Genomic DNA, 27,997 nt, shown 5'->3' with positions numbered 1-27,997 from the left:
AAACAGATGCACTGTTTTTCTATATAATGAACACTTGATATCAAGGCATTCTGATAGTTGACAATGCTCTTACTGAAATTACTGCTTTGGGTAATGTTCATGGTAAGAAAATTCAAAGTTGCTAGAATTATTTGAGCTGAACAGGGTCCATTTTATTTCTGAGGAATCTGGTATTTATCACTGCACGTAGCAGCTGATTGACACCGTGCAAACCCATTTAGCCCTTCTTTCCACAGATGTTATCTCTGTAAAAGTCTTAAACTGTCCCTTAAATGTGATGAATTCATTAATGGCAGATGCTGCTGTTCTCTGTGGCAGCACATTCACTGAGTGTTTCTGTTGGAATGATTTGGGGGGGGAAAAATCACTGCATTGCACAGTTGGTGGATTTAAAGCTGTCTTTTGTAACAGTGTTTTGTTTTGCTGAGAGAGAAATAAAAAGGTGGGGGTTGTGTACAGAACGTTCATTATATGATATGTATTAATAACGTACATAGAAATTGAACTATCCTAGGTACTTTTTAGCTTGCATCAGCTCATCTATTTTTGATTAAAAGTTCCAAACCATTCTGGTTTAAAAACCCAACTACAGAGTGTTTTTTGGGGCATGGAAGTTTGAAGTTACTCGGTGCAGTGTTTTTCTCCTCGCTCAACGTCACCCGCAGTGATACCCTCCCCACCCACGGTTCAAAGGGGGCAGCGGCTGACCCCGGTGGATTTACCGCTGTCGTCCCCGCTGGGACATCGCTGCCGCCGCGGTTCGCTGGGGCACGGCAGACCCGCTCCGCACCTACCGAGCCGCACCTGCGGGAGGAGCCGCGTGCGTAAGGGTGGCACCGACGGGGCGGGGCGCCCCGGGCACTGCTGCGGCTCCACACGCCGGTACCTGCCCCGCAGGGGCCGCTTCCCCCCCGCAGCGGGGCCGTCCCCACACGCACTCTGCGGGACCGAGGGCAGGGACCGCGGGGCCTTGCCGAAGCCACCGCCCCCCCCTTCACGGCTCCGCGGCGGGGCGTGGCCAGCGCTGTACCGGGGGAACGGCTGCCCCCACCGCTGCGCCCGGTCCTCGGCGCGGGGACTGGGAAGCAGGGGGGGCTGTGCCCCAGCCATGGCCGAGTGCGGGGCCCGGCTGCGCTGCGGCCGCCCCCTGCTCCTCCTCACCTGCTTCTTCGCGCCCTTTCTCGGCCAGCCGGGAGCCGGCCCTGCCGCTCGCGCCCCTCATGCGGGTAAGGCGCCTCAGGGCGGCACCAGGCGGGTGAAGAGCAGCGGGGGGGGCGGCCCCAGGCGGGTGAAGGGCAGAGGGGGACCGGGATGGGGCTGCGAGGGAGGAGGGAGGAGAGAGCGGCTGCTCTAGTGGGGAGCCGGGACGTCGCCGGCGGGGACCTCTTGAGTCCCGGGTCCGTGTAAGCCCGCGGGAGCCAGGGGGTCTGCCGAGCCGCCGCCGCCTCCCCGCCTGCGCAAGTCCTGGGTCTGCAGCGCTGTGGGCGCCCTCCATGAGGGGAACGTGGCGGGCTCTTCGTGCGGGGAGAGCGCTGCCGTGGCTGAGGCAGCCGAGCACCGCCCGGGCAACTTTTGGCCGGAGGAGGATGAGGCGAGGCCGGTGCTGGGGCCGGCGGTCGGTGAAGCGGGGTTGTGGCGCTGCACGAGGGGTGCTGAGGTACGATCAGCGTTCACAAACACTGACGTGACCTGCAGAGGCCGTGGTCCCGCGGGGCGGCTTCGCGGGTCCGACATCGGCTGGGTGTTAACGCTTCCTAAACGAGTATATAACGCTTTGGAGGTGCCGTAGCCGTCAGTGTCTGCCCTGCCCCCCTGCTCGGGCCAGGGGCAGTTGTAGGTTTGTGGTGCATGCTCTTGTGTTAGCAGCTGGTGGGGGGTAAATTTACACAATGTATGTTAATGATTGCAGTGTCGCCTATGGATCTGGCTGCACAATGTTCCTCTGAATGATTTATAACAGAATTGGTTTTAATTTGCTTATGCATTGTTTCTTTAACTTCAGAAGAGCCGGTCCCCTCATCCCTCAGGACGCTGCTTTCAGCTGAAGGATGTAAAGTAGCACATGAGGCTGAAGTGCTTATAAAATTACACCAAGATTAAAGGAGCAAAATCGATGCTCTTTCAAAGAACTATTTAGAAATAGTTACTTTAAAGCATTGCTTTTGCATAACTTACGGGTACTTCTGTGAAGAGTTCTGCAGAATGTCTCGAAGTCATAACTGCAGTGCTCACAAGCAGAAAGGAAATGAATGAAAAATAAAATCGACCTGTTTAATATTAACTCAAAACCGGAAAAAAAGATTGTAAGTACGGTTTATAGAAAGCAAATTGTATCGATTTCTTGGTTTTAATTCAACATACGGAACTGCAGCCTGTTTTTTTTTAAATGTGGTTTAAGAAATTATTCTTTGTCTCGGTGTTTGGAGAAGTAGTGTTCCTCATCATGAGAGAAGGTATTCCTGTAGGAGATGATTACATTGTATGATGTATGTATGACTGTTTAGAGTTAACTGCAGTCAGATTAAGCCAAATTTTGCCTTTTGGCACTAGTCAACAGTTTCGATTTCGTTGAGAACTGGTCATAAGATCAGATTTTCTTTTCACATTGTGCTTGGTCTAAAATCAAATGAAATCTGCTGTTAAGAAGAGGCAAAATGTTGTAACTTTCTATTATTAAAATAAAGGGCAAATGGAAATAATAACCTAGATCAGAGTATCATGTACATATGGTTACCATTATTTTAGAGGTATGGCTTTGCATGTGGTACAGTAATTATTTTAATGAGTAAAAGTGATTTATGGACATGACTTTGGTTTTGATACTTTAAGAGTACTTGTAAATGAATTTGGTTTTTCTTTCAGTTAGTAGTCCAAAGGTGAACTAATCCTTTATCCTGGGTAACTTTGATTTGACCAGACAGAATTCATGCTCATTTAAAATACAAACAAATTGTAAATTTTGTTCTTTGCTCTTAATCTAATAGGCGAGACTTAAATGCACAAATTAAATTGGTTGAAGCAGCACCTGTATTGTGTACACCTATACTGTACTGCTGTGCCATGCTGCAGACCCGTGCTAGTGTTTTCTTGAGAGTTCATACACCCAAGCTTTCTCCACTCAGTTTAACAGGTTGGATCCTTCTCCCTAGCAAACAGGAAGCTGCAAACCTTCCCTCTTGTATGGCTTTCTTGTGATTTTCCTTTTAAAGTATTTTGGGCTTTCTTTAGAGATTCTCAGTAAGAGAAATGGGAGCATTGATTTGTGGAGAAATGCCTGTGCTCATTTTGTAGAAGGAGCTGCAGATGGAAGTACTCACATAGTTTCCCACTTTTCAGAATGGTGAAACCTGATTTTTGTATGATAGTGTATATTCTGATATCTCCTACTCTGCATCTGGTTTTGAGCGAAGTATCTGATTCCTGAACAGGGTATCTTATTTCTGTTAGCCATAGGATTGTATGTTCCAGTGTATCCAAGACTGGAATTGAACTGCACAAGCAAAATGCTTCTGTGGCAGAAGTTACTGCCAAATGAACAACATCTGCAGCACCCAGGACTGTGCTGGCAACCTGGGAGAAGCCCAAAGCCTGAAGCTTATTTGTTTAAAAGTCTTAATTACATAAATTGTGGATTTGTGTTTACTTCGATGATGCGTCCTGTCTAAATCAGTATGAATCAATGGTTCTAATTTTAAGAATCTACATGCTTGTTCTTCCTTTTACTCTTTGTGCTATCCACACTTGTCAGCATGCTTTTTGCTGCTTGCATTCAGCATACCTCAATGAAGTCTTCATAGTCCGTCTTCAGGACCTATTGACTGGTCAACAGTCAGTGAAAATGATGCAATGCTTAAAAGTGGTCTAAAGAGAGATGGCAAAATCCTGGATCTGTTACAATAAAAGTCCGCCTGGTTTCAGAGTGAGCAAGATTTTTATCCTGAGACATCCTGAAGTGAGGCAGCCTTTTCACAAGTTCTGGCTGTTGGGCAGTGGGAGGGATTACAGTTCTGTCTGCTCAAAGCTGAGCGGAACATATATTAGTGTTGATGAACTGAGGAGGAAACACTGTGCCATGCCACTGACCTGTAATGTTAGTGCTGTAGGTGGCTGTTAGTCAAGATACTGCTGGTGGCAATAGCCTCAGTGTAGAGTTCAAGAAGCTGTTTGGCATGCAGTGTGGTTTACAGTAGACTCCATAGCACATGTATTTGAAAAAGAATGGTTTGTGCTCCAGTTAGATCTTAACACCATAACCGGTAATAACTATTACTTGATTAGATACAAACTACATGGTATATTATGCCATTATTAATCAAACTTGTAAATGCATTAATTATGGGCCATAATTATCCCTCGATGTTCAGCTATTAGGGAATAGTTAATAATTGATAGTTAATTCTTTGATATTATCAAGACAGAAATTTTGATCTTTTAAATTTGAGTGTAAGAAACATCCCTGCTTTCAATGTGCAGTTCTTGTACCTCTGTATTGGTAAGTGCTAAGCAGTATCACAAGAACCTATCCTTGATAGGTTCATGTCCACAGTATACCATTTGATTTTGCTACTGGTTGGCAGTAGACTGATGTGCTGGGTAAGAGAGAATGCAGAAATCCTCCCAGTAACTTGAAAGCCATGGAACAATCCTCAAAGTCCCTGAAGCAGCTAGCAGCTGCCAGGCATCGGTGGTAGAAATACAAGGTTGTCACTTTTGTACTCTCAACTTTAGAAATCACAAGACAGGCTCTGAACTAAACACAGCAAACAGATTTGCAGAAAAACCACCCATGAAATGGTCAAGAATAGCCACCTTTTCCTGCTTGTAGGTGTAGAGGTGGGCTTTGGCCTTACATCTAAACAGGGGAGAAAAGGTACTAGTCTAGGAAGTACAGAATTTAATAGCTGGGTTTTCTGACTCTTGTTCAGTAAATTGAACAGAGTTTGTAATCCTGCTTAGACTTACAGACATTCTAGTAAAGGTGATTTTGATGTTTGTAAATGATTACTGTTAACCAAATGCTTGACTCTTAGTGATTGAATTCTTGGCAATTGCTAAAGCATAGAGGGAGAAGTAGAAAGCATGACTCACCATCCTTTTAAAGGCAGCGGGGAATCAGTACAGAAATAGAACTTCTATTCTATACTTAATTTAATATACTACATATCTTTTCTGCTTAATGAAGTAGTTGTGAGAGATTCTTTAAAATGTGAAGGGAGGCTCAGACAGAGAGGTCTGTGTTGTTAATACTCAGCATGATCTTGTTCTTTTTCCTGTCTGCTGCAATATAAAGGTGACTTGTAGTTAGAATTGTCACCAGCTACCAAAATACTGTGATGTCAATAGATTTTGAGGGGAACAGCTATAAACTGAAGGGAGGAAAAGCTCCGATGTTCACTGTCGGACAAGTTTGTAGAAAAGGTGGAAAACTTTTCTCTCAAAATGACCACTGAACATTTTGAGAGTCAGGTTTAAACAATTACCATTGTGCTCCTGGGCTTTAAAGTGCTTCTGTTGTTATAAATTAAGTAAAATGTCTTAGTTTAAAAAAAATAAGTCACAGCATCATCTGAACAAATAAAATAGTGTGTACTACAGGCAGGTGTACTGTATACATCCATTAACCTTCCTAGTTTGTAGGCAAGCTGTTAGTTGTATTGTAGTTTGTCATAGTTAGATGTGTGGACAACAGTCTATATGTTACGGTAGCACACTGTTAAAAAATCGAATGTTAACTACAAAGTATGGATATTTTTTATGCTTATTGTCCTTATAGTGTTCCCTTTCGTTACACAGCTATATGATTGTCAGTCTCCATTAGAAAAATATGTTACTTCTGAGTCTACATCTTAACATTAGGACATTTGGCTTCTAAAAGTGACCATTTCCCTGCTCCCGTGATCTCTCTTAAAAATGCAGGCAGAAGTGATCCAAAGAAAACCTGAAATCAGCTACACTCAATTATAGCAATTAGAAAATGCTTTGAGCAAACTATTTAAAGTCGAAGGACCAGTGATACACCTGCAATGCCAATGTGGATCTTAGACACTTTATACAAGGAAGTGCAGAGTAATATAGTGTTCAAAGGAAGTTTATTTTGAGAAACATAAACTATGATGTACCCTCATTAAAAAGAAACCCAAACAAAATTACATGAAAAGATGTAGGCACAGCTGTAACACTAAATATTCCACTGACAATTAAATAAAAAGAATACTGCTGCTAAATTGCATGAAGATCCTAATAAATTTCTTCCCATAATTGGTACAGTAAGAAACAATGTAAAAAGATGGATTTTACAGAAGAATAACACTTCTGTAATTTAACTGAAGCATTCAGAAAAGCCTGCCATTAGCAGCAATGCTGGAACCTCTACTTGAGGATGTTAACCAAAGGAATAGACATGTTCATGTTTTGTCATGCATCTGAAACTCATGTAATGCTTCCTTCTCTTTTCTAAATAGCTCTTCCAAAATACTTTTATTAAATATTTCAGGGGAAAACATTAGATTTGAATTTTAAAATACAGTTTTGTCTGAGATCAGGTGTTTCGTTAGAATTTCTACTTAATATTTGTCAGAAGTGTGTTCTAACTAGTTCAAAGTTGAAAGGATGTGAAGCACTGGTGTGCTTTGTGCATAAATGTTTGTCTCCTTTTTCAGAATTAAAAATTCTGCCATCCAGCGTTTTCATATGTGATTGAGGGGTTTTTGCTGCTGATGGAATCATGCTGAGAAGGAGTGAGCAGAGAAGAGTTTCAGGTGTCAGTTATAAAGTAAATATTGTTAGAATTTATCACTGAATGATACAGACAGCTACCCTTGATTTAGACTAGAGAAGTTACCTGACCTCAACAGAAACAAAGCCACACAAATACAGGCATGCATAGAATTGCTACAGATCTAAATTTTATTCAGTACAGTGAGGTAGTAGGAGGGAGGAGTGCTTCCTCTTGCCTTCTGATTTAGTATGAGATTTGTACTCCAGGTTACTTGTTTGCTAATCTTGCTAGTAATAGGTTCTAACCACTTTCTACTTTCCTCCAACCACCATAGCTAGTTTGCAGCCTTTAGGCACTAGCTGCATTTTACCTCTTCTGTTCCTTTTTGTGCTTGCCACCAGTTCTTCATTTTTTTACTGGGACTGATACCCCAATATTAAAATCTTAAAAGCGCACAGACACACAGACAAGTGAAATCAAACATACATGGTCTGTGTAACAAGTGAACTGAGTGGTCCTATTGAATAAAATATGGAAATGTAGGGGTGGTTATTGATTTTGGTTTTGTCAACTCTTAATGTATGGTTACTGCAGCCTCCTCATGGGGCATTCCTCTGTAGAAGCTGCCTGTTATAGACAACTATGCCCCAGCTTATTAAATCACAAAATAAATTCGAAATATGGAAATGTGTGGCTATTTCTGTGATAGAAAAAAAAAGAAAAACAAAACAGTTTAACTGTATTGTTAATCAGTGAGTATACTGTAGGTGCAAGCATGAAATATTTGAAACGCCTCCCTTAAGTATCTGAAAGTGGTAAAGGAACGTATCCCCATTCAGCGTAACTAGGAAGATTCTGTGTTTTAAGAGAAGCTTAATCTGGAAATAGCATCTACCCTGAAGGTGCTGTATTTCTGTACAGAAGGTCATCTTACAGGAACACAGGACTGGTGAAAGTGCAACTTTGCCTCTGCATTGCTTCAAGGTCAATTAGTGGTGAGAGAATACCCAGCTGCAGAGTCATGCTCAGATTGCACAAAAAACTCAGCTGAGATTGTAACCGTAAAAGGGAAATGTAATTAATGCTAATACAAAAATTGAGTATTCATGAAACATTAGGCTGAAATATTCACAAAACCATCCATAATTCAGGAAATAGGGATATAGAAAAAGAGAAATTAAGTTGTGTCTTCAGGAAACATTGTTTTGGATGTCTGTAAGAAATAGGACTTAGCAAATCTATGTATAGTTAGAGGTAAGAAAGATTCCTTGTCTAGTAAGGATATACTGAATCTAAGGTATCAATAAAAATAAACATATTTTAACCTAATAACTGTGAAGGTAATGTATGTGTGTGTAACATTTTGTTGCTGGTTCCATTTTGTCAGTAATTCTTATGTCCTGTGTATTTTCATGTATCCATCTAAGGTGTGTTCAATTGTACAATGCAAGATGCTCATTAGTTCTCTGCTGTTACACAACCCACATGTCAAGAATCTCGAAATGGAAAGATATTAAATTGTAGAGCATGTACAAATAATACATCTTGAATAACATTAGGTTTGTGAATGAATGAACTGCACTGTAAACAGGTAGATTTGTGTTTTGAAACAGAAGGGTGAACTACCTTAAAACCCAAATGTTGATTTGGCCTGCAACAACAACCATTCAGTAGCAGTATGGTAATATTCGGAGGGAAAAGGTGTCCTGTTGCTCCCACTTTGCTGATTCTGTTCCTGAAGCTACATTTTGCTTTTGTTCCTAATATAAAATTTCAGAGAAAATCCAGTTAGCATTTAAAATAACTAACAGTAACTTCCCCAAACCTGCAGTGCAGAAGGCAGAGAATTCTCCTGTAATTGGACTTTGCAGAACTTTGGACGTTCTGCCCAAATGATCTGAGTGCAGCCTTTTCCAGCACAGCAGAAAGTGGCTGCTGTCACAAAAGCACTTTGAAGAATGGGAGGGAACTTAAGACTTCAGCTGCCCGTCTCAGTTGTCTGGGCTCCAGTGACTGGAGTCACACAGGAGTAGGTCCATTTAAATTAATGGGTTAAATGGTGTTAGCCAAGCCTCTGTACCAAATGCAAGCCAGCAAACTGCTGATCCAATTCAGAGGTGGATTTTGAAGGCTCTGTTGAAACACGCACTGGTACCCTATGCAATGATGATGCTCCCTGGTATAACTGACAGTTTAGTAATCCCAGGCAACTCTGAAATTTTAGTCCTCTGCAATATCTAATAATCTCGGATTTGCTGAATGTTAATGGTACAACTCCAAATAGAAATTGTTCAGACTGCCTTTAATTGATGCTCTTGTTTCCTTTACCTTATTTTATGAGCAGGATTTTTTCTGCATATATTTTTTAGTACTTTATCTACTTCTGTTATGTTCACTAAATTCACCTCCTTTCCAAACAAAATAATGTTAATCTTTTAAATCTCTCCTTGTATGGATGACTGTCCCTGGTTTTAATCTGTTTATGACATTCTCCAGTGCTTTTCTGCTTCTGATACATCTTTTTTTAGATGGATGCTGTTAGTGAGCACATTGTTTCTAGAGAGATCATGCCAGACGTTTATATAATGGCATAGTATTTTAAATCTGCATTAAAAAGAGATGGTTGTGAGTATCTTTCTTTGGTTTACTTTGTTCCCAAGACTGACTAATAATTGTTAGGTCTTTTCTCAGGAGTATTTTCAGTCAGTTTAAATCTCATTGGTGAGTAGTAAATATCTTTGTCCAGAGAAAATGTTCATGTCTTCTGGTGGTTGCTCTGACTCCTGTCTGGGAATTGGAGACCCTTTTGGAGCTTTGCCCTTCAAAAAGCCAAATATGTGCTGCTTGTGCTGCTCCTTGAGGCAGTGGCCTCCTTCAGATCTTTCACACTGCCTTTGAAAGCTGTTTAGGTTACTCAGCTAGACCTGTTTTTCCTTTTTTGCCTCCCCTCCCTCCATATCTTCCCCAAGTTTGCCCTTCTTTTGTTATTTAGGATTATATATTAGGGTATATATATTCATTTTTTCCCAGGGTTTCTCTTAAACTTTGCCTTTTTTGGGTGGTAGCAGAATATCTACTGATGCACTTCAGTGAGACCACATTGGTAAAACCCTCATTTTTTGTGTATTTCCAAGATAAAGGCCAGTGGTTGCTTGACTGGGGTGCTTTAGGACAACTTGCCTCTGGGCTGATCTCTGCCTGCAGTTTGTACATTTCCCTTCCACCCCCCAAAGCTCTGCCCTGTATTCCATTCCTGCAGGAGACAAAAGAAGACCTTTATTTTCACTTCTTCGTAATCTGTGCAAAGATTTTTTACCATTCCATCAGCAGTCTCCAGGCATTGAAATGACTCCTTGAGGACAATGAAAAAGAATTAACTGAATGTATATATTTACTTAACTAGAAAGGTGCCTTACAATCAATATAACATTAGAATAGGTAGAGGATAAACTGGTATGTGGGTTGGCACGTGTATTTTAAGATACCAAACAGTGCAGGGAGAAGTGGTCTGCAACTGCTACAAAGCTTATACATCATAGATGTGACCAAACTTAGAAGAAATAATGTACAAAACGTTAAGAGACTGATGTTTCAAACTGGAGTGAGAGTTAAACAGTATGCTAGAGACCTGTAGAGTATGAATAGGTTTTGAAAGGTACCACCTTGTTCTACAATGATAGAACTTCAGTCCCTCATAGATAAGCTTTCCATTTTAGAGTAGTTCCATAGTTGTATGGCACCAGGTAAATTATCTAAGTGCATTTTGCCTTTATTATTACCAAAATTATCTTCATGTTCTTGATTAAGAGATAATGGTTTTAAGAGATAATGGTACGAAGATGCTAATAAAACCTATATGTATGTATTATATATATAAAAACCTATATATAATATAGATTTGTATCTATAATTCTATAAAATTCTACTTCCAACACCTTTGTCATGCTTCCAGAGGAAGGGGGCTAGAATGAGAAATTTAACTGCATAAACATAGCTGTAGGTCTTTGGACACAGGAATACGGATACATACTCTTCATTTAAGGCAGTGTTAATTAATTCCTATTTTTTATATAGGTATATCTGAACCTTCTTTTATTGCTAAAAGTGAAGATCGTTTGTTTAAACATTTATTTGAAGACTATCAAAGATGGGTTCGTCCAGTGGAACGCTTGAATGACACTATAAAAATCAAGTTCGGCCTTGCGATCTCTCAGCTAGTAGATGTGGTATGTCTAGCATATTATTTGGGAGTTTTGATTGCTTGTTTGTTCTCCTAATTCTTAAAATTCTGGAAGATAATGTCATATGAAGTAACCGTGCATATTTTAGCTTAAACACAATACATGAAACTTCTAGAATTATTTTCAGCATAAGAAAAAATGCATTGTAGATGGGGGCACAAAGAAGCAGTGGCAGAGGCTGGGAAGGCAAATGGCTCTTAGGTTTAGTGGTTTGATTTTTTTTGGATGGGGAGAATGTCAGTGAAATTCTTAAGCCTAGGGATTGAATTGTGTTTTAATTTATTTATTCAATGGGAAAACCTCGTAATTTTAAACTTTATCAGTCTAATGTCTGTAAAATTCAGGAACACTTGCAAACACTGCTTGGTTTTTCCTCCCCCCTCTCCCCTTTAAGCAGCAAAAAGCCTTTAAGCCTTCAAATGTGTCACTTCTGTAATAAGGAAGACTATCTCTTGGATGTAGATATTGATATACATGTGATATATATCACATGTAGCCTGTGATGGAGAAGAGATCAACCAGATTATTTTTTCCACTTCAGAATATTTTGTGCAAATATTATACACTTATAAGTGTAAGAGGAGTTTTTCTTCCACATGGTGGCTGTTCCTTTATGTTTCATAGAAAACCAGGAAGACTGCATAAAATACACTCAAAGGAAAAAATAGAAGGAAGGAAAGAGACACAGAAGGGGAAATATCTCATTCTTAACAATTGAATAATCAAATGTCATAATACTAGTGACTGGAATGCTTTTAGAAGTGTGGCTTGCGTCTGAAGTTACAGACCTCTGTGAACTAGCACTAGTTACTATGAATGTACTGTGCAGATTTTTGATATCAAATATGCTTTATTTTTATAGGACGAGAAAAATCAATTGATGACAACAAATGTCTGGTTGAAGCAGGTATGTGTCAAATAGCGATGGAAAATCATGAAGCTTCATAATTTTAAGTCAAAAGTTGGAAGAAACTTTTCTAATTCATTGTATATTTGTAAAGCCTTATCTGTTGTGTGAATTTTTATTTTACATAGTTACTTTAGAAATAAGTCCCTAGAAATGCTTTAAAGGATTATTTGTTAGAAAACTCGTATAAACCCAACCAAACAGTAAAAGATACATATAAAAAAAATCACAATGTGAAGAAATCTGGTACAGCATCGCATGGCTATTTAATATTCCAAGGTGTGTATATCCAACCATGAAAGTTACTGCTTCAGTACATAAGTTTTCTTTCTTTTCTTTATTAAAAAAGGATGAGTTTGTGTAGTCTTTTATATATCTTTCTCTAATGGGGTATTTGAGATGATCAGATAAACATCACTGAAGTATTTCACTTTCAAAGTTTTATATGTTTGCTATATAGAACTACTTTTTCCTTTTAAGTGTGTAGGCAGGAAAAGGCCTCAGGTTTTATACTAGTCAGAATCCAGTGATAAACTAAATGGCCACTTTAACCTGGGAAATGCTGCTCACAAATCATTCTTGATTTCACTTAGAAGAATGTTTGCACACCCTGATTATACTTACTAGCTTCCTGAATTACTTTTGTTGGGCTATTCTTTGGGATTTTTTCCTCCCTGTTGCTTCCTGTTCCCTTCTTTACAAGTAAGTGTAATTTCAGGACAAGTTTTTCTTTTCAGGAAAGCTTTGAGACTACTCAGGAAGTATGAGATGGCAACATGTCAATGAAAGTCCATTGTGCCCTCTTAAGAGTTTCTGCAGAATGTATTGCAATTGAATCAGTCCAAATAAGACAAGAACTGACCTAAATATGTATTTAAAATTCTATGCGATGGTAAATTCTTAGAAATGTGAATTTTTCCTCTTGAGCTTTTAATTCAAATATAAAATTTCCAAAGTACCACTATGCTTTTAATGGGGTTATTTTCAGTGTTGCTGGTAGAAATAGGAGCAACTGCCATGTGAGAGCTGCAGCGTGATTTTTTTTTTGTGAGGAAAATATTTAAGTTACTACCGATCAGCTTCCGAAGTCACTGGTATTCATTCAGAATATATGTCTATAAATATTGTATAGACAACATTTAATTGTCTATGCATTATAATAGCTCTTATATATGTATACATGTCTTAAAAAAAAGATTTTAATGTCCTAACTTTGGTACAGAAATACTGTCAAGTGGCTCTTGCAACAGAAAACAAATAGTGGATGAAGTGAATAGCTGTTCAGCAAATTCACTGTGCTATGCAAATTTTAGAAGCCAGTTTGATCTGGTTTTAATTGTATTTGTATGTATCTTCATCCCTTCCTGCCCTGCTTAAACCAGCTTTACAAGAATAATAATTGTTATGTCTCTTATACCCACAGGAATGGATAGATGTAAGATTAAGGTGGAATCCTGAAGACTATGCTGGAATAACATCTATTCGTGTCCCATCAGATTCTATTTGGATTCCAGATATCGTGTTGTATGACAAGTAGGATTTTAATCTTTTCATATAAAATACATTTACTTCTAACTTTACTGTCCAAGCTGCTTCCAGGAGGTTCATTGGGTAGATAAGGGTAGAGCTAAGTATTCAGTAGAGCTAAGAATGTGTGGGAGAATTTGCCTCTGCAAATGGATTTGGTTGTCATGTTAAATGTTAAATGTTTTGCTTTGCTTCTGTATGGAATTTCTAGTCTGTCTGAAAAATTTATTTCTATTTCTTCATGCAAACTCTTTCTTTAATTGAAAAGCCATGTCCTGCTGGGTACAAACTAATAGTGTAGAGTGATGGGAGGGAAGCAACTAATTCCTGCTGTTTTAAGTCATATTTAAGATGGATTTAGAATGAAGTACACTCAGCTATAAGGGTTTGGATTAATTTTTTTTTCTTTGAGGCTTAACAGAGTTTTAGAAACAGTAACTTGTGAATTACCTTTCTGCTCAACTCTGGTGCATATACAGTGCTTTTATATTTTTTGACTGGCGAGGCAGGAGATAAAGCTGTTGCAGTGATTGTGTGGTTGTAAATTCAAGTTGGAGGTGGCACACATGTTATTTTACCTGTTCTGGGAACTTTTTGTTGTTCAACAATTATCATTTGGCCAAATTGAAAAGTCTTTGTGCTGTATTCCCAGTGGAGACCAGAGTTTGGTCATGCTATTAGAGATTAGGATTTTTACAATCCTTTCATAAGTCTTTGGGACCCCAGAAAGTTGTACAGATCTTTTCATGACTTGAAAACATTTTTCACTCTCCTGAAGCTGGTTGTTTGTGAACTATGTACACATACAGAATGCTGGCTAGGGAGAGGGAGGAGGGATAAACAGCTGAAATGACAATAACAAAACATATTTTCTTATTTAAAAACACACCCCATACACCCTTCCCACACTAATTGCATGCATCTATCTCTCTTCTTTCAGTGCAGATGGACGTTTTGAGGGAACATCTACAAAAACTGTGGTGAAATATGATGGCACCATTGCTTGGACTCCACCAGCAAACTACAAAAGTTCTTGTACTATTGATGTAACCTTCTTCCCCTTCGACCTCCAGAACTGCTCTATGAAGTTTGGCTCCTGGACTTATGATGGTTCACAGGTTGATCTAATTCTTGAAGATTATGACGTTGACAAAAGAGACTTTTTTGATAACGGAGAATGGGAAATAGTGACTGCAACAGGGAGCAAAGGAAATAGGACTGATGGATGCTGCTGGTATCCTTTTGTTACATATTCATTCATAATTAGACGTTTGCCACTTTTTTACACATTGTTTCTCATTATTCCTTGTATTGGCCTTTCATTTCTGACTGTCCTTGTCTTCTATCTTCCTTCAAATGAGGGTGAAAAAATTTCACTTTGCACTTCAGTACTGGTATCTTTAACTGTGTTTCTTCTTGTTATTGAAGAGATTATTCCATCATCTTCCAAAGTTATTCCACTTATAGGAGAATACTTGGTGTTTACAATGATATTTGTGACACTGTCCATTGTGATAACTGTATTTGCTATCAATATCCATCATCGCTCTTCATCTACACACAACGCTATGGCACCTTGGGTTCGCAAGATATTTCTTCACAGACTTCCCAAGCTGCTTTGCATGAGAAGTCACGTGGATAGATACTTTCCTCAGAAGGAGGAAACAGGAAATATGAATGGATCAGAACCATCTAGGAACACCTTGGAAGCAGCTCTAGATTCTATCCGCTATATTAGAAGGCATGTTATGAAGGAAAATGAAGTTCGTGAGGTGGGTGTTTTAGTCACATTACTCAGATTTTTAAAACTGGAAATTAGAAAAGCAAGTAATGGTTTACTATGAAGTTGCATATTAAATGTGTGCTATGGGATTCCCAGTGTTTGTATTTTGCTGGAAGTTGTGTAATTATTTCCACACAGTGCAAGTGTGGAAGTACAAAAAGTACAAGTGTGGTATAATACTGAGAATTCATATAGATACAATACAGTCCTTGGGTTCTTTCGGGTTTTGGTCATTTTGTGCTGAGATCATGGACTAGATGAATTCTTGAGTGTTCTCTTCTAGCCTTATTATTTGTCTCTACGTTAAATCAAAAGATGTCAAAGACTTTTTTTCAGACTGTATATTTGCACTCTGACCTCTCCTTAATGGATGTTTACACCATTTGGGTAAGAGCATTATAAATCTGTTTTCATACTGAGTTTTTTAAACTAGCACTGTTGGTACATCAGAGACAAATGCTGTTTTCAGGCTTGTCTAGAAATAGAGACATTTGTTGTGTGGTCTCATGATAATGCTATCTGTTTCTGAAGATTCTTTCAATCTATATAGAAATGACAGTCTTCAAAAGTTGCTGGCTGCCAGTTCTTACATGCTAGCCTAGGAATAAGCTAACTCCTCTAATGTACCTTCTCAGGACTCAATTCTGACACTATCACAAGGTATTCAGCCTAGATTTTGAATAAGTCTATCTACTGTACTGCTAAAACAGAATTTAATACCCCTGCATTGTATAAACAACACAAATAGAATAGTTTGATATTAAATACATAATTTAATGTAAAGTAAGAGTGGGTTTCCTTTTTCTTACTGAACTCACAGTATTTGTGAGTGACAAGAGAGGCGGAGTTTTATTTTTTAAGGTGTAATGTTGTGAATCTAAACCTCAAAAATTAATATGGAGCTAATTGGGGATACACTTGTAATTTATTATTTGGGCTCCAGAGAATTCAGGGCTTAATTGAAAAATTTGTTAATAAAAACTGCATATCTAGTGCTATTGTAGCCTTGCTTCTTAGGAAGCAGAAGTCTTAGGAAATGTGGACAGCTCCAGTTCAAGTCAAATACAATTGTTTGGTAGGGTTGTAATTTGCTTGCACAGTTATATCTGCTGTACTTGCAAAACTGTGTATGGGTATGAATAATACAACTGAGAGTACAGTGAGTACAGAAAGTTTGGGAGGTGTGTTTTGTGTGTGTGTGCATGTATGTATTTTGTTTGGTTGGTTATTTATTTTTATACAACTTTTGCTTCTAGCTTCTGCCTGGCAATTCTGCTTTATGATGAAGCTGTGGCATGAATCCTAAATCCTGCAGTATGCTAGCAAATTGCATACTGGTTTCATCTCTCTGTAACTGAGAATGTTCAGTGCTTGTCAGGGTCAGTTTCTGCTTTAAAATCTAGAGATGGTCTGTATAGCTTACTCATTTGCACAGATGGAAGTTTGGTCATGTTCTAGCTCATAGAGTTGTTATAAAAAGTTACTAACGTGTTACCAATGAACATGATTGGAAAAATGTGATTAAGAATTGCAGGGTTTGGTACTGTATCTTTTTCTTGCACATACTGACCCAGCTCTCATGTTCTTTGTTTTTTAGGTTGTTGAAGACTGGAAATTTATTGCTCAGGTGCTTGATCAAATGTTCTTATGGACTTTTCTTTTGGTTTCAATAGTTGGATCACTTGTGTTATTTATTCCTGTTATTCATAAATGGGCAAGTATAATAGTACCTACAAATATAGGCAGTACAAATGCATAAAATAGTTTTGGATCTGTGTCCTGCTAATATGGCTCAGGAGTTTTGCAGCAGCTCTATTTCCACGTATGTTCTTTGTAGGCATGTTTCTGATAGAGTAACAAAAATCCAAACCCAGAAAATTATGTTTATTTTAAAGCATGGCATCCCTAGGACACATAGAAGTCAACTTGCTTATTGCCAGTCTACTAAGTTTTCTTTAAATCAAGTCAGAATTAGAAGGATCTTCTGAAGCCCTTGCATGTATGATATGTCAGAAAAACATACACAGACACCTCCTGCAAGGAGAAGAATTTAGAATGTTTTAGTGATGATTGCTAGAGTCCAATTGTTAAATTATTGTAGGAATTGTTATATTGAATATTTAACACTTGCAGATATTAACACAGTAGAGTTACTTATTTCAATTTCCTATAGTACACAAAAGGGAATTTTTAGGGGCTCTCTTGAATGTGTTATAAAAGTATGAGGTTTATACAAAGTAAATTCAAAATAATAATAATACCAATAAAAATTCCTATATATCCAACATATCAGTAAAAGTAGCAATCTGGTTATGTTTTGCCTGTATAAATTCAAGGGACTCTGCAGCTAAATTTCAATCCTGTTTAATTTTATTATACTAACACAAACATTTAATATAGTAAACTTCGTTAAAATGTCTGCAGTATACAGGTATATTGATATCTTTCTGTCAGTTATGGAGAAGAAGACAGACACAATTAAATGAGTTCCCAAGTTGCACAGGTATTCTAATGGACCAGAACATTCAGATGTATTTATTCTTGATGAAGGATTTGATATAACATGTTAGTTGAAAACAGGTTAGTAATTTCCTGCCTTTGTGTGTTTCTCAGAATTAAGTTTTTAAGCACAATTAGAAGGAATATGGGGAATGCCCTTCTGAAGGAAATGGGTTGAAGACTACTATGCTGTGTAACCAAATTGAAATGATTGATATTTCACACAGTTGTTAAACTGGACTTAGAAATTTAGCTTTTAATCGATTCTCTCCATTATAGAACCACATATAACTCTAAACAATGAGATCTTGCACCTTTCCATGCTTTTTTCTGAAAGTGCTGAAAACTAACTTGTAACTTTTAATCCAATAAGATACATTCTTTAAATACTGATTTTAAATGTATTATGATGCCACCTTTCTTAAAAGCTTTATTTCTGGAAGAGACACTAAAATTGATGGGGGTTCTCCTCCACCAAATTTTTGTCAGTGCATTTCATAGTGTTGCATCCTGCAGGGCTAGTGCAGTAATGCCAAGCTGGAGCAAGTCTTGGGAGGTTTTTATTTTTGCTTAGATTTCTACATTAATATTAACATATTTAGATTAGAAATTTAATGTAAATTGTGCTATCTTGGATAATGTAAGTTATGAATATGGAAAATGCATAAGTATTTCCCCCCATCTCTTTAAGAATAGTGCCATTTGGCACTGTACTGATCACAATACTGATTACTTATATCATAACTTATAGATTATTGAATACTTATTTCAAATGGTTTTCACATGTAGGACATTCTTCGGTTTGTGTAGCTTTTAAAGGCTCACAGGCCTTAAATATGCTAGTTTATAATTAATTCTGATTATAAAGCGAGGCCCTCCTTCCTCTTCAGTTATACAATTACATCTAGCATTGGATATCTGTATTTCCTCTATTCCCATCATTATTAATTTCAAACATGATTTTGCAAAAGTTATCTGATTTAATCCATTAATATAATTTTAACTTTCTCAGGATTACGAAGATTAAACAATGCATCAGTGGCTTTCTCTGCGTGGAAGTTGCAGAAATATGTTGGGTATCTTCTTTCCTCCTCAAATGCTAAATTACTTTTTATAGTCCTCCTTGAGTTTCAATTACTGAAGGAGTCCCAGTCTTCATACTAGTAACTAGTTTTACAAGTGCGTTAATTTCTTTTAGTCGCTTCTACAATCTGATCATGATATATACAGCTAAGATAGGTGACACTAGAATTCTTAGGGTCTTCAGCTTATCAGGTGTGCCTGAAACAAAATACTTCTAATAGACTCAGAAGCATGGACCTTTCCTTATGTAACTTGTTTCTGAATGTGTTGAAATGTGCTGTCTTATACAGGCTTTTGTTACTTGGTCAAAATAAATGAAAAAAGAAAAAAATGCACAATTTTCAACTGTTTGATTCTCTTTATTTTCATCTATGTTACACCACTTGATACACTGTATTTCCAAAAAGTTTCCAGCTTGATACAGTGACAATAGTTCATATACTTACAAAACATTTTCTTGTTTCAGTATTTGGTTGCATTCTTTATTCATGCTCTTAAATTATCTGCAGTTACTGATTTTAAAACCAAAGTATGCCTAAGAAGCAATTTTTGCATGCTTTACAGGACTATTGTGCAGCTCCCTCTTTCCCTTGTCATAGAACACTTCACTATAGAAAGATGCTTCTGCATCCAAACTATCCTATCAAAACATTTTGATCCTTTGCATAACCTGCACACTGCGTCTTAGTGTGTGTCCTGTACACAGTTTTAAACATTATTAGGTTTGAGCAGCTTGTTTTTTCAGGCAGCTTTCTCATACACTGAAATACACAAATGCACAGACTTTACATTCTGGCTGTTTTATTACTACCATCTATGATTTACCTATTTGTTTTCCTTTTGTAATAAACCTGCCCTTGGTTCTTTCCTCCCACTGATTCAGGTTATACACCAGGTGGCAATGTCTGCATTCTATCAGTTTGGTATGCATGCCTCCTAAAACGTTTTGTCCTCATGAGGGCACTCATTGAATTCAGTCTGAACTTAATTCCAGAAGATCCTGTCATACTCTGGAGACACTTGGCACCCAACTTATGGAAACAAATCCAGTAGCCTTCAACCTGTCTTGACTTTAAAATATCCAAGTAATTTTCAGTTTCTTTATCAATCCTCTTCTTAAACCATTCCTATGAAGTTTGGTGTGCTGCCTACATCTTTTCCAGTTATTGCAAGAAGCAGCTGTCAAGCATAGCTTGTATTATTTTGAGATTAGCTGTCTTACCAAAGGTTTAAAATATTTTCTTTTTTTGTGTTTTCACGTTTTTAACAAAGCCTTCTTGGTCAAGTAAAGTTGAGGCCAAGAGACATCCTTATTCTGCAACACAGAAGAGACATCGGGTGCTGTGGTGGGGGTGCAGAGTTGGTCAGCGAAAGTTTTATTTGATGTCACAACGCTCTATTTAATCTTTACATTTCATCTCCAGCCATCAAAGGTTGTAAAAACAATCCTGCTGTTCCTAGAATACATACCAGGATGAAAACCCACAGAAAAATACGATCAATTACCATGGCAACGTATTTCCAGTCATCCTGAATCTGAAAAACAAATGGAATAACAATAGGCATGTTTATTAGATCAATAACTTGTATCAGCAGTTGCTACCATCTTAGGAAGGAAACACGTGTTTTTTCCCTTGTAGATGTCTTTCATATAAGCACAACTTGCATATATCTATTTTCATTGACAAATTAACTAATCTTGAAGAAGGTTTATTTGGATGTGCTATTTGTGGCAAAGCCAAAAGCTACTTCTTCATGTACAGAAAGTCATTTGCTAAGACACTGGACTTCATAAGATGGACTTCTCTCTGTATGCCAAAAATGAAAGCAAAAACTTTACATTCTTAGGTTGCCCAGAAAACTCTGAGTCTGCTTCTACTGGACTTTGATGATAAAAAGACAAAGGTTAACAGGTATATAATTAGTTGTAGTGCTGAAATTTGATTGTTATCATGCATGATGTAAAATCCATCTCTTTACCTCCCATGTAGGGAGGCAACCAAGTTTCCAAAACCCGGATTTCTCTTTTTTTCTTTTTTACAGTGGGCATTGTAACAGGATGGACACTAGAATATGACAAATGTTGTATACTCATAGTAACTAAGTTATATGATAATTGGAGTTACTCTTGAAACTACAATTTCAACTTCATTTTTCTTCAGGAAGGCTTATATATGAATAAAACATTTATTGTTTTTTGAAATGTTGTGCTTTTTAACTTAGAACTTGTTTGCTAAGGCACACTTTAAAAAAGCTCAACTAAACCAGCCCCATCTTTTTTATGCCCACTTACTCTAAAGTTCTGATTTTGGCATAAATAAAGCAACTTTATTCTAATTTTAAATGTCATAGCCCGTAAGATTGAAATTGAGTGACCACTGTGGTGATGTGGCTACTGCTCTTAATATATTAGTGGAGCATGATAGAAATAAAACTTTGTTTTCATTGCCTTTAGATGCAGTTTTACGAGAGATCATGGTCCCTGTCTTGCAGCAGTTGTCTCATTTAGCTACAGCACCTTCCTCTGCAGCAGCAGCACAATAAGTCACCTTAAAGGACATTCATTCTTAAGTTCTTTGTTATTGCTGGTAGGCTCTGGAAGGGAGAATGTAACTTTCTAAAGACCACAGTCAGCAAATTTCACTCTTAAGATTGTAACTTAGAAAATCCTCACCCCAAGTCTTATAGGATAGATACTCAAGTGTGGTGTTTACCTTGACATGACTTGCTCAGTATGTGTGTTGTCAATAAAGAGAATGTTGTGCCACAGAGCTGCTCCCAAGAGTGATTTACGTTCAAAACTGCATGTTTGTCATACAGCGTGGGTAGGTGTATAAAATAATGTTTTGTGGTGTCCTTTTTTTTCCTTCGGGGTGCATGTATTGTGGGGGGGTTTGAGATCTCTTTCTTACAAAACACACAATGGCAAATGGTGTCTGCAGTTTGAGTAACAGTAAAATGTTTTCTTACCTCCTTTGCTTCATTCTGCATTTTCATATTTTCTGCAATATATTTAACACTTTCAATAGCATCTCTCATTTCTGGTGACAGAACTGAAAATGGAAACAGAGGATCTACAGACTCAGAGCTTGAACTTCTTGTGAGATTGCCACTGAAATCAGAGAACTTCATTCGCTGGTACTGACAACAGCTGCATGCCATGTCTTGACATACAAAGCCATCTTTGCAGCATTTGGTTTCGGAACTGTTGAAGCAATTTAAGTTTGAAAACTCAGAAGTGAAAAATGGTTTTGGCTTCTGATTATTGTCATCATCATTGGCAGGCCTTGTCATAAACATGATCCTGGGAAGTAAGTCCAAAAAAATGGTTCTCACCCACACGGGCATTGTGTGTGTCTTGGGTGTCCTGTAGTGCACGTTAAGTACAAAGACCGTAATGACAATAGATAGAGTTACAAATATCATGGTGAAAAGGAGGTATTCCCCAATAAGTGGGATTACCAGGGAAGTAGAAGGTATGGTTTCTGTGATAACAAGAAGGAACACTGTTAAAGACAGAAGGACTGATATGCAGAGTGTCACCTTCTCACCGCAGTCTGAAGGCAAGTAGAAAACTAACACAGTCAGAAAAGAAATCAGCAGGCATGGAATAATCATATTGATAGTGTAGAATAATGGTAAACGCCTAATGTAAAGAGAATATGTGATGTCTGGATATATCTCTTCACAGCAGTTGTATTTGATGTCATGTTTATAGCCAGGAGCTTTAATAATAGCCCATTCTCCACTCTCCCAGTAATCTTTCAGGTTCATTGTAGAGCCAATCAAAACTAAGTCAATTTTGGCTTTATCGTAAGACCAGGAACCAAACTTCATGGTGCAATTCTGATAGTCAAATGGGAAGTAGGTTACATCTATTTTACATGAGCTTTTAAATATAGCTGGAGGGATCCAGGTCACATCACCTGTGTATTTTAATAGGGCCTTTGTCTTGTCATCAACCTGGAAATCCCCAACTGCACTGTGAAGCAAATAAAAACAACAATTAGAATGTGACTACTCTAGTAGTTTCATACATTCATATCATATGCACTAACTCTTTAATCTGTTTTGGGAAAGCCAGTAAGTACACTTTGACATGGAACTGGATTCCATGTGCAGGACTGAGTCAGTGGCTGTCACCAATTTGCATAGTTAAATAGCTGTATAAATAACATGGCTCAGTGCCATCAATATGCAAAACTGCAGATAGAAGATTGCAAATGACAGACCATTAGATAATCCTTGCAGACCCCTTCCAACTGAACTATTATATTCTATTCTATTCTAGAGCAAGCACAACAGAGCAAAGGGCTGATCAGAGGATAGCTGCGGTACTGCTATTTCCACCTCTTCTGTGAACAGTGCAGGTAGTAATTATGGAAAGAGGGATTAGGGTTGGGGTGCATATTTGCATAAGGAGAGTATTTGGTGAGGGTATTTTTAAGTGCCACATTGCTATCCTGACCATGTGGATCTTAGATCTGTGTTACAATTTCAGTCATTTATATGAGAAAGCAAAACTAAAAAGGTAATTTAAAGTTTTAAGGCCATAGTTAGAAAAGGACTGTTATCCTTGTTGTCCCACAGACCTCAGTTTTGGATGTGTGTAGCTAAATCCATTGCCTGTACTGCTTCCCTACTGTCGTGGTGCTTAAACCATGACACCTAGCAGAGGGATCTATTTAGTTATGGTCTGGCTTCTCAAGGTTTCAGAAACTGACATCCAAAGTAAACTTCACCTGTGGCCTTTGTACTTCAATACTGTTATTGTAAAACTGTCAAATTGTGAGCTTAAAAGCTAGAATTTGCAGGGGTTTTTGGCTGAAGGTCTGACGCCCAGACAAGAACTCTCCAGTCTAAGGGAATTTCTTGTCAGCTCCTCTGTAGACAGCAATAAAATAATAATAAAAGTGTGTGGTTGTGAAGGGGGAAAGGAAAGGTTGCTCTGGCATGCAGCCTGCAGCTCCAGGTGAGAAGCTGTCTCCTGCCCAGCGGTGCTGATGTGGATAGCACAGAAGTGAGCACAGCAATGGGGTGATGGGGGGCACGGGTGCAGACCAGTCTTTTTAGTTCATGCAGTGAACCTGCTGCTGATTTTGAAGTCATAACATCACCCCTCATCTTCCCAAATTATGAAGATACACATGCAAGAGTCTTACTTGTTATATAATACAATATCTGGCTTCCAGATCTGGCCAGATGGTACTCGGATGAATTCAGCGCCTCCATAGTCTGCTGGATTCCACCGAAGCTTGTAGTCATTCCAGATCTAATTATAGAAGAAATGAGTTTGTGTTAGGTTTCAGTGGGCTAGACTCAAACCAAGAGCTGGCATATTGCTTCTGGAGTTGTTTTATTTTGGATGCTACAGTGATTTGATGTTTCTGTATCAAACATATGTCTGGTGTTTATTCATATGGAGATTGTGGATGGGGCTGTTGCTCTAGACATCACCCAGATGTGTGGCTGTGTGTGCCAGGAATGTCTACTCTGGAGCTGAAATAAGGTGAAAGATGGAATAAGACACTCTTTTGCCAGAGAATGTAGGACTTTAATACTAACCACGGTCTCAAAAAGCCACATATGTGTGAGGTGGTCAGAACATGGGGTGTTTTCACACCCAGGTGTGAGCACTAAGTGAAGTACCCCAGGTGGCATGTGGAGAAAGAGCTGGAGGTGTCATTGCTCCATTAAGTGGCAGTTGTCTTCACTTGGGCTTGTTAAACCCCTGTTCAGCGAAGCTGGATATTAAGCTGAAGGCAGGAATTAGGATGGTTTTAAGCTGCTTGCAGCAGTAATTGCTATTTAACCCATGAAGACCTTTCTGAGTGAAGTCAGTGCTGTTGGTTTGCTCTCGCTTCCCGAGGCTGCACAGGCCCCGGGCAGGCGGCGTGGCGAGACCGGCGCGGGGCCTCCCGCAGCGCTCGGCGGCCGCTGGGGGGCAGCAGCGCGCCAGGCAGCGCGTGGCGGGGGCATTCTCGCCGCGGGGCGGCGCTGAGGGGACGCGGTGGGGACGGCGGGCGGCTGGCCGGGTTGGTGCCGTCGGGGCTGCCGGTGAGCTGTACTTACGTGCTTCAGCCACAGGTTGGTTTCCATGATCTGGTTGACTTCATCCTGGAAAGGAGAGGTGTGTCGGCTGAGGCTCTTCCGCCTTCAGCGGCCTTGCCCCGGCGGGGCGGGTACTCACCACCTTCACCAGCTGGGACATGGACACCTCGAACTGGATGATGACGGGGTCCGAGACGTTCTTGACGGGCCGGACAAACTGGTTGTAGTTCTCGAAGAGGGCCGCGTAGAGCCGGTGCTCGGCCTCGGAGCCGCCGCAGCCTGCGGAGGGCACCGCGGGGTCAGCACCGCGGCGGCAGTGCGCGGACCCCTGGCTGCGGCCCCCCGTGTTGGGAGGCTCGGCCGTAGCGGGAGAGCAGCGGTTGGTACCTGCGTGGCTGGGTATTGACTGCTTGGCACCGTGTGGTACTTGGGGAAAGGCCAAGCCTCGCCAAAGTGGGCAAGAGTGTGTCATGGTTGGCATTTGCTTAGGCTGGGAAAAGGAAAGCAATGAAAGGCAATGCTATGACAAAGTTTTTCTCCTGTGTATCTCTGCAGTGGGGTTCACAAACTAGTTAGAGGGAGTTACTAGAGACGTGCAGATGCAAAAGCACTTCTCCTCAAAGGCCTAGGGCCCTAGACCTGCCAAAGCTGCAGGGCTGTGGAGGAGGCGAGAAGTGTGACCTGATGGACCAGGCTACTTGTGAGCCACTGTGGGGTGTTTTGCAATAGGATTTCCAGGAAATGAGAACTCTGCTTTCCAGCCTGAGCCAGGATTGCGTGTTAGAATGATACAGCAGCCTGCATTTTGGAATATGGAAAAAAAGGAGGGGATTAAAATTTGATTAACTGCCATATCCAAAGACTTTTCAACACATTTAAAGAAATGTGCTGATTACCCATTTATTATTCATATTTTTATTTATAATATATTTCTGTTGTCCATTTTGCCACTGAAAACTCTGTTCATGGAGTCCTGTGGCCAACAGAAAAGCTGTGAGCTGAAATTTTTAACCAACAAGGTCTTTCAGCTGTTTTGGAGCCCGTGTTTCACACTGCCTTTGTTCTCTAGCAATAGGTAGCTAGGCAATAACCATCCTGACAGCTGCACACTATTTAAAAGCCATTTTTAGGGGTTTCTCTTTTAAATTCTCTCCTGGACAACACACTCTCAAGCACTCCAAGTGGAAAACAAACTAATAAAAAGCCAATTTGTCATTTATGGATGACACTGCCCGTTCAGCAGAGGCACAGAACTGAAGTCTGTTGAACATATTCTGCAGTTCATCTGAAACACAAATATAAACCTACAGATATTTGCAAGGGCACGTTTATATTCTGCAAGACAGTTGGTTTTCAGAAGAGAAAGAACGGGAGGCAGGAGTGTCTGCAGGTGACTGATTTGTGGTGTTCCACAAGGCAGATGTTACTTTACACGAGCCCCTCTCTCCCTGAGACAACAGGGTCCCCCTTATGTGAAACTGTATTCAGGTGAAAGCTCTTTCTTGTGTTTATTTCTTTGTTCCATTTCCCCTTCTCTTGTTCACCTGGAGAACAATTTCCTTTTCAGATCAGGAAAATCATTCAAGCCAACTTGTTAACTAAAAAATGAACACATGTATTTTATGCTTTTTAGCTGCTAACCTTGCCCTTATTATCTGTGGGTATCTTGTATGTCTCAGATCAATATTTCCTGGAATAAATACTCCCAAATCTTTTAGGCAAATGATTTTACAGGTTGATCTTAATGAGTCTTTACTGTAGTGAGTCTAAAATTACCAGCCTTATTACATGTCTGCAGCACTCTGATGAAATGTAGCATTCACTGTATCAAAGAGAAGGGCATTTATGTTTATTTTGGTTCATTTCAATGGTTTGGTGTTTTCCAGGTCTGCACAGAGAAGGTGCACTCTTTGCAGCCTGGACTTAAAGCTGTTTAATGTTGTCAATTTCTTGTGGTCTTCTCTACAGTATGCAAAACCACACCTTAATATGTTAGGTGCTTTCTTTTTATAATGTTAAAATGGCTCTGTGTGTCCTGGTTGGCATTTGGAATCGGGACCATCTAACTACTCTACAAGGAGAAATTAATATAAAACCCCAAACCACACCAACCACAGCAAACTGTGTAGCAAAAAGGACTGTACTGGGATTCTGTACAAGTATCAATTGGTTCGGAGGGAGCTCCAGCACTTCTTCAAAATCATTTGCACCAAAGCCATCTGTTCACCTTTTCACCCACCTCTTCACCAACCCCAAATAAACAAATTGAGGATCACTCACCTTGACAGAAAGAGCAAACAGCAGCAGTTAGCAGGAGAGCCCGCATGCTCTCCATGGTGTTAGGAATTACTGCCTGTCGACAGAGACTGTTGAAGATGAGCTTAGCTGCTAGGATTGCCCGAGCTTGGAAAGTACAGCGAGCTCTGCTTCTCTGATGCGTGAAATGCCTGGAAACAGCAGCCGGCAGGACCCTGCATGCAGTTCTGTGCAGTGAGATCCCATTACGTTTGCTGTGCTGCCCCTTTCTACCTACGCGGGCTGTCAGATCACTGGAAATGGCCAATAAATTGCAGGCAAACCAGATGTTATTGTAGGCAAGGATAACAGGCAGAAGTTCTTAAACTGGTGCATAAATGAACCTGGTAATTTGACAATGCTAAAGATTTTTCCAGTCAGCTGCTGTACAGGATCCTTCTCTATCAGAAGCTCATGCCAGTCTACTAGGAGTAGTTTAATTAATAAAATCCTTATAATTGAATTGTGCTGAAATGGATATTGACATTAGGGATGCCTGATTTAGCAGTGAACTGCAATCGTGGGACCTGAATGTCCAATTATGCTGTTAATGTTGAGGTTTTTTTCCTTGCCTGTGTCTCATCTTGCAAGTGCATGTGCTAGATGCATGACTGTATAAAAATTATGTCCTACTCCCATGAGTAATTAAACGCATGTACTACTGTTGACAGGATCTAAGCCCAGAGCAATGAACATAGCAGCTGGGATCTGTCAAGAGCCAGGGATTTGAGTAGGAGATCAAGCTTGACTAAACTCTTGAGAATAACTGTCTTTGGACTGATCCTATTTTGATGGATTAGAAATTTAGGAGGGGAATAAGAGCATAGAATGTGAGCTTGATCCCACAAAACCTTATTGTTCAGGGGGGAGGAGATGGGAGAGAATGGGGAGTT

General features: G+C 39.5%; 2 protein-coding genes across 2 annotated transcripts; one reads left to right on the top strand and one right to left on the bottom strand.

Annotated features, from left to right (window-relative positions):
* The first annotated feature begins 1,108 nt into the window (after positions 1 to 1,108).
* Positions 1,109 to 19,049, top strand: CHRNA5 (cholinergic receptor nicotinic alpha 5 subunit). The gene is made up of 6 exons (XM_034066043.1): positions 1,109 to 1,226; positions 10,793 to 10,944; positions 11,822 to 11,866; positions 13,290 to 13,399; positions 14,334 to 15,165; positions 16,774 to 19,049. Exons 1-6 carry the CDS (start codon positions 1,109 to 1,111, stop codon positions 16,933 to 16,935), a joined length of 1,419 nt encoding a protein of 472 aa, XP_033921934.1. The 3' UTR covers positions 16,936 to 19,049.
* A 248-nt stretch (positions 19,050 to 19,297) lies between these two features.
* CHRNA3 (cholinergic receptor nicotinic alpha 3 subunit) lies at positions 19,298 to 27,144 on the bottom strand. The gene is made up of 6 exons (XM_005145714.2): positions 27,090 to 27,144; positions 24,949 to 25,088; positions 24,831 to 24,875; positions 23,921 to 24,030; positions 21,729 to 22,740; positions 19,298 to 20,294 (listed from the first exon to the last, which is right to left on the bottom strand). Exons 1-6 carry the CDS (start codon positions 27,142 to 27,144, stop codon positions 20,166 to 20,168), a joined length of 1,491 nt encoding a protein of 496 aa, XP_005145771.1. The 3' UTR covers positions 19,298 to 20,165.
* Positions 27,145 to 27,997: the final 853 nt, after the last annotated feature.

The sequence above is a fragment of the Melopsittacus undulatus genome, chromosome 9 (genome assembly GCF_012275295.1).
Source record: "Melopsittacus undulatus isolate bMelUnd1 chromosome 9, bMelUnd1.mat.Z, whole genome shotgun sequence".
Taxonomy (NCBI): Eukaryota; Metazoa; Chordata; class Aves; order Psittaciformes; family Psittaculidae; genus Melopsittacus; species Melopsittacus undulatus.
The sequence above is the reverse complement of the archived record's forward strand: the minus strand, read 5'-3'. Positions and strand labels throughout refer to the sequence as shown.